At 42.4% G+C, this 10111-nt stretch overlaps 1 protein-coding gene across 1 annotated transcript; it reads left to right on the plus strand.

Annotated features, from left to right (window-relative positions):
- The first annotated feature begins 3034 nt into the window (after nucleotides 1-3034).
- Nucleotides 3035-9226, plus strand: LOC129806749 (uncharacterized). Its single transcript, XM_055855521.1, has 3 exons — nucleotides 3035-3877; nucleotides 4381-8404; nucleotides 9090-9226. Exons 1-3 carry the CDS (start codon nucleotides 3035-3037, stop codon nucleotides 9224-9226), a joined length of 5004 nt encoding a protein of 1667 aa, XP_055711496.1.
- Nucleotides 9227-10111: the final 885 nt, after the last annotated feature.

The following is a 10111-nucleotide window of genomic DNA, read 5'->3' on the forward strand; positions in this document are numbered from 1 at the left end:
TGTTCAAGAAAAAATAATGCTTCTTAATTTTCCATTCTACACCAACATGGAACTAATTTCATACCTGCGAAAACGCTACTATAAAAAATATATTCACAGACACTGTGTTGACTTATTAAAATTTTCTACTTAATTAATCTGCAGAAAGCAAAAAAAAGCTTCTAATAGAAAATGTTTTAATTAATTTGCAGAGACAGCAAATAAATTGAAATTTTCTATATACACTCTGTTCGTTAAGATCAACAACAACTTAGATATGTACTTCATAATCGCAGCTTCTGTGGTGCGATCAAGACCAAGCTTTATATGAATGTATTGTGTTACTTAAAAATATATATTCGGAATATAATGAAATTCAATATCAGGTAAACGAGATAAGATGGATAAGTAACGTATAGCCCAACCATCTACTCTGCACTTTTGGGATATAACAAAAATTAATCTTCTTCGACATCACTATCGTATGAGAGAAATTTTTGTCAAAAATTTGCTTTTTGAACTAAATCGAGTGTGATACTAAAGAAAGAAATATCAAAACAGCAATTTTTGACGAAGATTAACAAATCTTGACTTGATTGAAATCTTGTCTTGTTGACTATACAAAAAAATTACTCAACGGTAACAGTATAAATCCGGATCGAAAGCTCTGAGAAAGATTAAAAACGTGTTTTACGTGAGATTCTTTACTGTCTCAGTTTTTATGGTCCAAGATGAAATCGAACCTCGTCAGACCGGGCCCAAATTTTGGATCTACACGTTTTGACATTCGTCGTATAAGCACTTCCGGAGTGAGAACGGAGTGAGATATCGACGGCGGTTTTCGGCAAACGTTTGGCTAGATCTTAGTGATGTCAGATCCAGCCCTAGCCACCCCTTCCGCCATTCTGGAACACATCCAAATTTGTTTTCTCCATAACTCAGCTCCTATGAAATCAAACGATCTCATAATTTAGAACGTTATAGCTGAGAGCTTTTGATTAAAAGAAAAAAGTTGGAGCCTCGTCTGCCCTGACGCGAGTTATAGGAAGTTAAAAATGTAATTCTCAAATGTCAATATCTCCGGTTATAATTGTCACAATTAGATTATCTATACACACAGAAAAATTTTGACTCTAAATTTAAAAACATATAAGATCCTGGGAACTTAAATTGGACGTGAATCCCCGAGGCGTTTAAGTTTAGAAGCTCTGAGCGAAAGAAATTAGCTAGAATCCCTAGCTCTTTCAAGCTAAGAGATCGGGGACTTAAGTTCTGCATTAGCTGGAAGATGAAAAATGTCTACAGATTTGCAAATTGTAACTAAAACTAAATGATCAAGGATTTAGAATTAGGGCATTGGCATTCATTGGATGGGATTTGAAATTAAATTCCTGGGTGTTTCTGTTTAGGAATTTTCCATTTTTCTCTGTGTAGTGATTTGGAAAGCTCTCGTTAAATTCTACACCTATTCTAAACATCCAAACTACGTTTTATTTAAGCAAAGGCCCGATTAACCGATTGAGCATTTCGGATACATTTCACTGAGAGAAATTTTTCACATTTCATTTTAAATTGGTCGTTGGTAATTTTCAGAATCATTGATGTTCAAAAGATTATGTATGTAATTGTATGTAAGATTATGTATGTAAGACCGATTGGAGGTACTAGAGAAATTTCGAAAATTACAATAGGTGTGATTTTGAGACAATCATACCTAATTGTCTGTCAGAATGCAGCGAAAAAACTGTTTTTTTCAAGTATCATAAAAAACATGTATTAAAAAATATAGCATAAAATTGATTTTAAATCGCATGATAACGGTGAAAGCAAGTAAATAAAAGTTCTAATTAAACAGTTAAGTGCCATTTTTTGTGTCCAGTGTAATGTTTACGGTGAAAATGAGTTGTACTTAAGGTTGAAAAGTTTACACTTAGCTGAGCAAACCAGGGCAACTGTGTAAAAAAGCGCCTGTCCGTTACGGACGTCTGGAATTTAAATTGCGCGGGATCTTCAATTACGCGCGCAGGGAAATTTTATTTGACACTCATGCGGTGTACTTTGGGCCACAGAGAGAAAAAAGGTTCGTTTCCGTTTTGGACAGTTAGCAGATGTGCAAAGTGATTTGTGAAGAGAAAAAAAAGACTCGAAAAAGTGGAATTTTTATTAAGTTTAATATTCAAACATTGTTAATTTGTTAAACGATTTTGTACTTGAGGTGGTGGGAGAATAAATTTGGTGAAAAGACAATTAGAAGAGAGTGAAAAGTAGTTATTCTTGTGGCGGAGCCCCTCGTGTCTTCCAGTACTTGGGATTTTCGGCTTCTCACTGCATTGGTGTCTTCTGGAGAATCTTGTGGAAGAATTGGGCAGTTCATCAGGAGGATTTTCACCTGGAAGACCCACTGAGAGCCCCCTCGAAGCAATCCAGAAGGCGAAATAGGTGCCAACTTGACCTGAGACAGCCCACGAGGAGAAAAATTTTTTACTCCTTCGGCCCCATCGGCTCGGGGAACGGTTATTTCATTCATCTCTTTCTATCTCATCAATAGGTAAAGCAGTATTGCATCTTATCATTTCATCTTGAGCATATTGGGATTATCAGGCATTTTATATCTCTTTGAAAGGTAATTGTCACAGCATAACCAGTACACCCAAGGGGGAAATATCTTGTAGGAAATTAATAAGCATTATTCATTTTATTGAAAGGTTCGTACAATTGCGTACATTTTTTACTCCTTCGGCCCCATCGGCTCGGGGAACGGTTATTTCATTCATCTCTTTCTATCTCATCAATAGGTAAAGCAGTATTGCATCTTATCATTTCATCTTGAGCATATTGGGATTATCAGGCATTTTATATCTCTTTGAAAGGTAATTGTCACAGCATAACCAGTACACCCAAGGGGGAAATATCTTGTAGGAAATTAATAAGCATTATTCATTTTATTGAAAGGTTCGTACAATTGCGTACATTTTTTGGCCACTTCGATCACGGCTTCTGAACCAGCGCACTCAAACCACGGTCCTTCAACTCAGTTCATTGGACAGCTGCAATCATGGTGTTTCGTACCAGAGGAGGAATTGTGTCAGCGGTTACCCGCGTCCAGAATTACATCAATGGCCTCTCAGATGCTTCAGACGAAGAAATCAACTTCATTGGTTACAAGGCTAACCTCATCAGTCAGCTCAACCTGGTGAAAGCAATGAAAGCCAAATACATCGGCATCCAGGATGATATCATCAAAGGTCTACCAGATGGGGCTACAAAGGAAGCAGAAATCGTTTCCAAAGAGGATTTTATTGAGCGTTGTGATGATTTGATTAGTCAGATTGATACGCTCATTCTTGAAGCACCACAATCCTCTTCAGATGACTCCAAAAGGGATCCTTTGTCCACAAGTGACATGGCAAAGTTCTTCACGGCCTTCATAACCCAAGCTGAGCAGAGACACCAACAACAGATGGAGTTGCTTTTGAGCACTCTGACAAACACAGCAAGTACCAATGATACTAACACATATTGCAAAACTACTAAATTGCCTCAAACAAAATTGCCCACCTTCGATGGCAAACATGCCTCTTGGAAATCGTTCAAAGATAGATTCACTTCCTCTGTGATCAATGTACCTAACATTAGTAATGTTCAGAAATTAGACTACCTGATGTCCGCCGTATCAGGAAATGCTGAAGCTTGCATTAAAAAGCTCAGCATGACGGATGAGAACTTTGCGGTTGCGTGGAAAATCCTTGAGGACAAATTTGACGACAAAAACGAGATCGTGTCAGAATATATTAAAACCTTCTTTGCAATGCCACGCATGTCTTCTTCGGGCGCCCAGGCCATTCAAGAGATTACCAACGTTTTCACTGAATGCACGATGGCATTGGACGCCATGGATGTATCACAAAAGGCGGTGGCAGCCAAAATCCCGAAAGCCAAAATCCCGAAAGCCAAAATCCCGAACGCCAAAATCCCGAAAAGGCCAAAATCCCGAAAGCCATAATCCCGAAAGCCAAAATCCCGAATTTTCGAAATCCTGAAAGGGATGAAATTATATGAAGGAAAATGTTTAGAATAATTTCCCAAGACACAGAAGATTTCCCTTTGCCTCCAGCAAGCGCGGGTACAATCGTGGGAGTAGCTGTGACACTTTTAAGAATTCGGGATTTTGGCTTTCGGGATTTTGGCCTATTCGGGATTTTGGCTTTCGGGATTTTGGCGTTCGGGATTTTGGCTTTCGGGATTTTGGCGTTCGGGATTTTGACCGGGACCCCACAAAAGGATCCTTGGTTAATACAATATACGTTAGATCGCCTAGATTCAGAGTCTCGCGTTCTTTGGGGTCGTCAATGTGGCACCGAGGTGCCCACGGTGAATGCTTTCATAAAATTTCTTGACCAGCGTTGCAAGGATGTCAAGAATTCTTCCTCAAGCTCCAACAAACCCTCATCCAACACTTCTCAGAACTCTCGACCTAATAAGCCTCAGCTCCCAAAGAGGCAAGCCACTGCTCTCACAAATTCTGCGAATGCTTCTTCTTGCCGCTGCTGTTCCGAATCGTCTCACCCTCTCTACAAATGTCCTAAATTTCTCAATCAAACTCCTGGGGAGCGATTCGAAACTGTCAAAACTTTGAGTCTGTGTAGAAACTGCTTCGCTACACACTTGACTCACTCTTGCACTTACCACAAGTGCCGAAAGTGCCAAGGACGGCACAACATCCTTCTGCATGACAAGTATGCTTCTGACTCATCCAATCGCACTGATCCTGCTTCATCTTCTGCGAATTCTGCATCAAACTCCGGGTCTCCTTCCTCAAATCATACTTCGGATTCGTCCGCTGTCGTCGCTGTATGTGCTTCGTCAGAAAGTGATCACTCTGATTTACCTCCGAGGGTCTTCCTCGCGACGGCTTTGGTCAATATTCTCACGGCAAACGGCGAGATGATTCCCTGTCGCATTATCTTAGATGGGGGAGCCCAAGTGAATATTATGACGTCAGACTTAGCTCAACGCTTGAATCTGCCGAGATTTGCTTCTCGATTGTCAATTGCTGGGGTAAATTCCACTCGATCTCGTGCACGATTCTATGTGAATGCAACCATCCTTTCGAGGACTTCGGATACGCAATTCACCTTGAAATGCTTCGTTTTGCCTAGTGTCGCTGGCAACATTCCAAACTGGCCTGTCGACACCTCCATGCTTCACATTCCTCATGAAGTTGCTTTAGCCGATCCTGATTGGGCGGTGCAAAGGCCTGTGGATTTACTCATATGCGGCAATCATTATTGGGCAAGTTGGTTAACCGACTCTATAAGCTTGGGCCCAGGATTGCCAATCCTCAAAGAGACTGTCTTCGGCCATGTTGTGGTCGGAGAACAAGAGCCTATACCTCCACCCGAGAGCTTTGCCTTCACCGCCACTGCCTTGGATCAATCTATTCGACGTTTCTGGGAGATTGAAGATGCGTCTGAACCTACATCAGGGACTGATGACCAAATTGCCGCTGAAAATCATTTTGCTTCTACTCACCAGCGCAATGAAGATGGAAGATTCATCGTCCAACTCCCCTTCAGAGAGGACCCGCGTGTACTTGGAGAATCTAGACCGCTTGCCATCCGGCAATTTCTCGCATTGGAGCGCAGGTTTGACAAGAAACCTGCCATGCGTACGGCTTACCGTGATATTCTACATGATCAGCTTCGGAGAGGATGGATAGAACCTGTACCCCATGACGACTCCAACGTGAGTCCTGCTTATTACATGCCTCATCATGGCGTGTACAAGGAATCCTCTACCACCACAAAGTTACGGATCGTTTATAATGCGAGTGCTAAAACATCATCTGGATCTAGCCTCAACGATTTGTTACGCATTGGACCGGTAGTTCAACCAGATCTCGCCACCATCTTACTTCGCTTTAGAAAACATCCATATGCCATGACTGCAGACATAAGTAAGATGTATCTACAGGTCATGCTAGATCCCTCACACGCAAACTTTCAACGCTTCGTCTGGCGAGATGAAAAATCACAACGCATTCAGGATTTCCGCATCACACGTGTATGTTTCGGAGTGGCATCGTCCCCTTTTCTAGCCACTAGGGCGCTTATTCAATTGGCTCAGGAAAGTGAGAGGACCCATCCACTTGCATCGGAGGCACTTCGAAACTCATTCTACGTGGACGACTGCATAATCTCGGTAGAATCCTTGCCAAAGGCGCATGAAATCCAGAATCAGCTTATTGAAGTTTTGAAAGGTGGTGGGTTTCTGCTCACCAAATGGATTGGAAATCATGCAGAACTGCAACCATCACCATCCACAGAAGATGACACAGTCCATATCAACGACTCGTCCACTAGTACTTTGGGAATCTCATGGGACTCGAAACTAGATGCATTTTCATTTCGTTCTCCCATTTCCCCTGATGAAGTCTGCGATACAAAGAGGAAAGTCCTTTCGGCCATAGCAAGGTTGTTCGATCCCCTAGGATTGATTGGGCCCATTGTCATCGTAGCGAAGATGATTTTGCAGGACGCTCACAGCCTCAAGATTGGATGGGATGATCCAATCCCAGATTGGTTAGGCCTGAGGTGGAATGCCTTTGTCTCTGACTTGCAGCATCTCAATCAACTCAGCATTCCACGTTGGGTCTCACACATTCCTGCACCCGTTCACATCGAACTCCATGCTTTCGCTGATGCGAGCCAAAGAGCATATGGGGTGGCGATTTACTTGGTGAATAGTGATGAAGAAGGAGCTGTTAGTTCTCGACTTTTGATTGCCAAGTCTCGAGTTGCCCCTATCACTCGGCAAACGATTCCTAAATTAGAGCTTTGTGGCGCGCATCTCGCTGCTGAACTGGCTACGCGAGTGAGGAAACAATTTGATCCCGACGATGTCTTTTTCTGGACAGATTCAACCATCGTGTTGTATTGGCTCAATGGCTCTTCAGATCACTACAATCGATTCGTGAGCAAAAGGGTTAAGGAGATTTTGATGATGTCAACAGCCTCTCAATGGCGTCATGTACCCACATCTTGTAACCCCGCTGACATCATATCCAGGGGAGCCACACCAATACAACTTGAGGAGTCCTCCTTATGGTGGCATGGACCAGAATGGGTGAAGCAATCCAAGGAAAATTGGCCTCCGGAATTCCAACAATTTGGCATTCCTGCTAATTCTCTGCCAATAGTCCTAACAGAAACCGGAGAGGATCAATCTGAGTCGCTGCTTTCCAAATTATTATTGCGTCACTCGACATTGTCAAAGCTTCAGCGCATCATCGCGTACTGCCGCAGATTCATCACTCCCAAAGAGAGACGACAGCAAGGCATTTTATCTCCCGAGGAGCTTAACAAAGCATTGGAGCGCTTGATCTTCATGGATCAGAGTGAGAATTTTCCGGGAGTCGCTGGAAATATTCTAAGTCGGGGCAGAATTACACTGTCACAGTTCAAATCCTTATCGGCATTGACTCCATTTGTTGATTTTGGGGGATTAATCAGAGTGGGTGGTCGCCTGGAGAATTCCGACATGCCATTCCAATCTAAACATCCACTCCTCCTCCCCAAGTCTCCACTCACAAAGCTCATAGTCCGGAACGAACATCTCAAACAATGCCATGCTGGACCTTCACTGCTTCTAGCCACACTGAGACAAAGATTCTGGCCTTTGTCCGGCAGGAATGTTGTTAGGAAGATTGTTCACGACTGCATTCGATGTACACGCGCGAATCCGCGCCCTTTGCAACAGTTGATGGGAGACCTCCCTCAACACCGTGTCACGCTCGATCGTCCGTTCCAAATCACTGGGGTGGATTATGCAGGTCCCATTATGTACCGTCCCTCGGTACCCCGGGGAGCGATTGAGAGAAAACTGGGACTGCAGAAGGGCTATATTGCTGTGTTTATATGCATGGCTACAAAGGCGGCCCACATAGAGTTCGTGACAAGCCTCTCAACTGAGTCATTCTTGGCTGCTTTCCGCAGATTTGCTTCCCGAAGAAATACGCCAGCACAAATGTATTCCGACTGTGGAACAAATTTTGAAGGAGCATCGCGGGAGCTAGCCAAACTTTTCCGTCAGGAACAAACGCAACAGGAGATCGTAGAGGGAACTCGTGAAACTGGGATAACCTGGCACTTCATGCCTGGACGTGCGCCTCACCATGGTGGCCTATGGGAGGCCTGTGTCAAGAGCGTAAAGTATCATTTGACCAGAGTTGTCCAACACACCAATTTCGCATACGAGGAGCTGTGCACAATCCTGTGCCAAATAGAAGCCATCTTGAACAGCCGCCCGATATCCCTCATCTCTGACAATCCCAACGAAAAGGAGTTCTTGACACCAGGACACTTTCTTACAGGTGTCCCAGGAAACTTCCCACCAGACCCAAATGTCACGCAGATTCCAGAGAACCGTTTGAATTTATGGCAGATTTGTCAACAACGTGCTCAACACTTTGGGAAAAAATTTCGTCTACTCTATCTAAACACGTTGCAACAAAGGTCAAAGTGAAGACACAATCAGCAAAACGTGAAGGTTGGCGAAGTAATTTTATTTCTCGACGAGACGCAGTCCGGAAGTAAATGGGTACTCGGCCAGGTATCAGCGGTTCATCCGGGAAAGGATGGGAAGGTGCGTGTGCTTACAATTCGCACTCCAAGAGGAATCTACACACGTGCAATCACCAAGACGGCACGCCTTTCATTAGATGGGAACATTTTGTGTTCCAATCAATCGTAAGATTGCTCGGATCACCCCGGGGAGCATGTCCGTTACGGACGTCTGGAATTTAAATTGCGCGGGATCTTCAATTACGCGCGCAGGGAAATTTTATTTGACACTCATGCGGTGTACTTTGGGCCACAGAGAGAAAAAAGGTTCGTTTCCGTTTTGGACAGTTAGCAGATGTGCAAAGTGATTTGTGAAGAGAAAAAAAAGACTCGAAAAAGTGGAATTTTTATTAAGTTTAATATTCAAACATTGTTAATTTGTTAAACGATTTTGTACTTGAGGTGGTGGGAGAATAAATTTGGTGAAAAGACAATTAGAAGAGAGTGAAAAGTAGTTATTCTTGTGGCGGAGCCCCTCGTGTCTTCCAGTACTTGGGATTTTCGGCTTCTCACTGCATTGGTGTCTTCTGGAGAATCTTGTGGAAGAATTGGGCAGTTCATCAGGAGGATTTTCACCTGGAAGACCCACTGAGAGCCCCCTCGAAGCAATCCAGAAGGCGAAATAGGTGCCAAATTGACCTGAGACAGCCCACGAGGAGAAAAATTTTTTACTCCTTCGGCCCCATCGGCTCGGGGAACGGTTATTTCATTCATCTCTTTCTATCTCATCAATAGGTAAAGCAGTATTGCATCTTATCATTTCATCTTGAGCATATTGGGATTATCAGGCATTTTATATCTCTTTGAAAGGTAATTGTCACAGCATAACCAGTACACCCAAGGGGGAAATATCTTGTAGGAAATTAATAAGCATTATTCATTTTATTGAAAGGTTCGTACAATTGCGTACAGCGCCACTATATTTTAATTTTCCTCTGGAGAGTAATCTAAGGATTTCCAGAAATTTTGTGAGGTGGAATTATGAATATAATAAATAAAAATTTTTTTTTGACGTAGTGGTATTCACTTTGTGTATTCAGTATTCAGTAAAAAATCTTAAATCTTGGACGTCATTTACCGTATGATGCTGCAAAAGGTCACCCTAAGTAGCGAAGAGGAACGTTTGGTAAAGAAACACTTACGAAGCTACAGAGCAAAATAGATTTTTTATTCATTATATCAGAATTGTTTGTTTACTGACCATATTTTGATTTATTTATTGACAAAATTAAAATTGTTTTACTTAAGGGAGAGCCGGCATGTTTGAGACACTTTTTTACGCTTTGATTTTAAGACATTATTCCCAAATCTCAGAAAATTAACTTGGAATCTTGTATAGCACTTAGACTTTTGTCACGTTTATTTAAATTATTAAAAAATAACCCACCGCGTCTCAAACATGGAGGCTCTCCCCTACTGAATTTCATACTTACCACAAATGTTTGTTCTTGTATTTTAGTTTTTGGTACTCACTGGGTTTATATTAGGTGAGATTCTTAACAAAATCTCAC

This window comes from Phlebotomus papatasi, chromosome 3 (genome assembly GCF_024763615.1).
Source record: "Phlebotomus papatasi isolate M1 chromosome 3, Ppap_2.1, whole genome shotgun sequence".
Lineage (NCBI taxonomy): Eukaryota > Metazoa > Arthropoda > Insecta > Diptera > Psychodidae > Phlebotomus > Phlebotomus papatasi.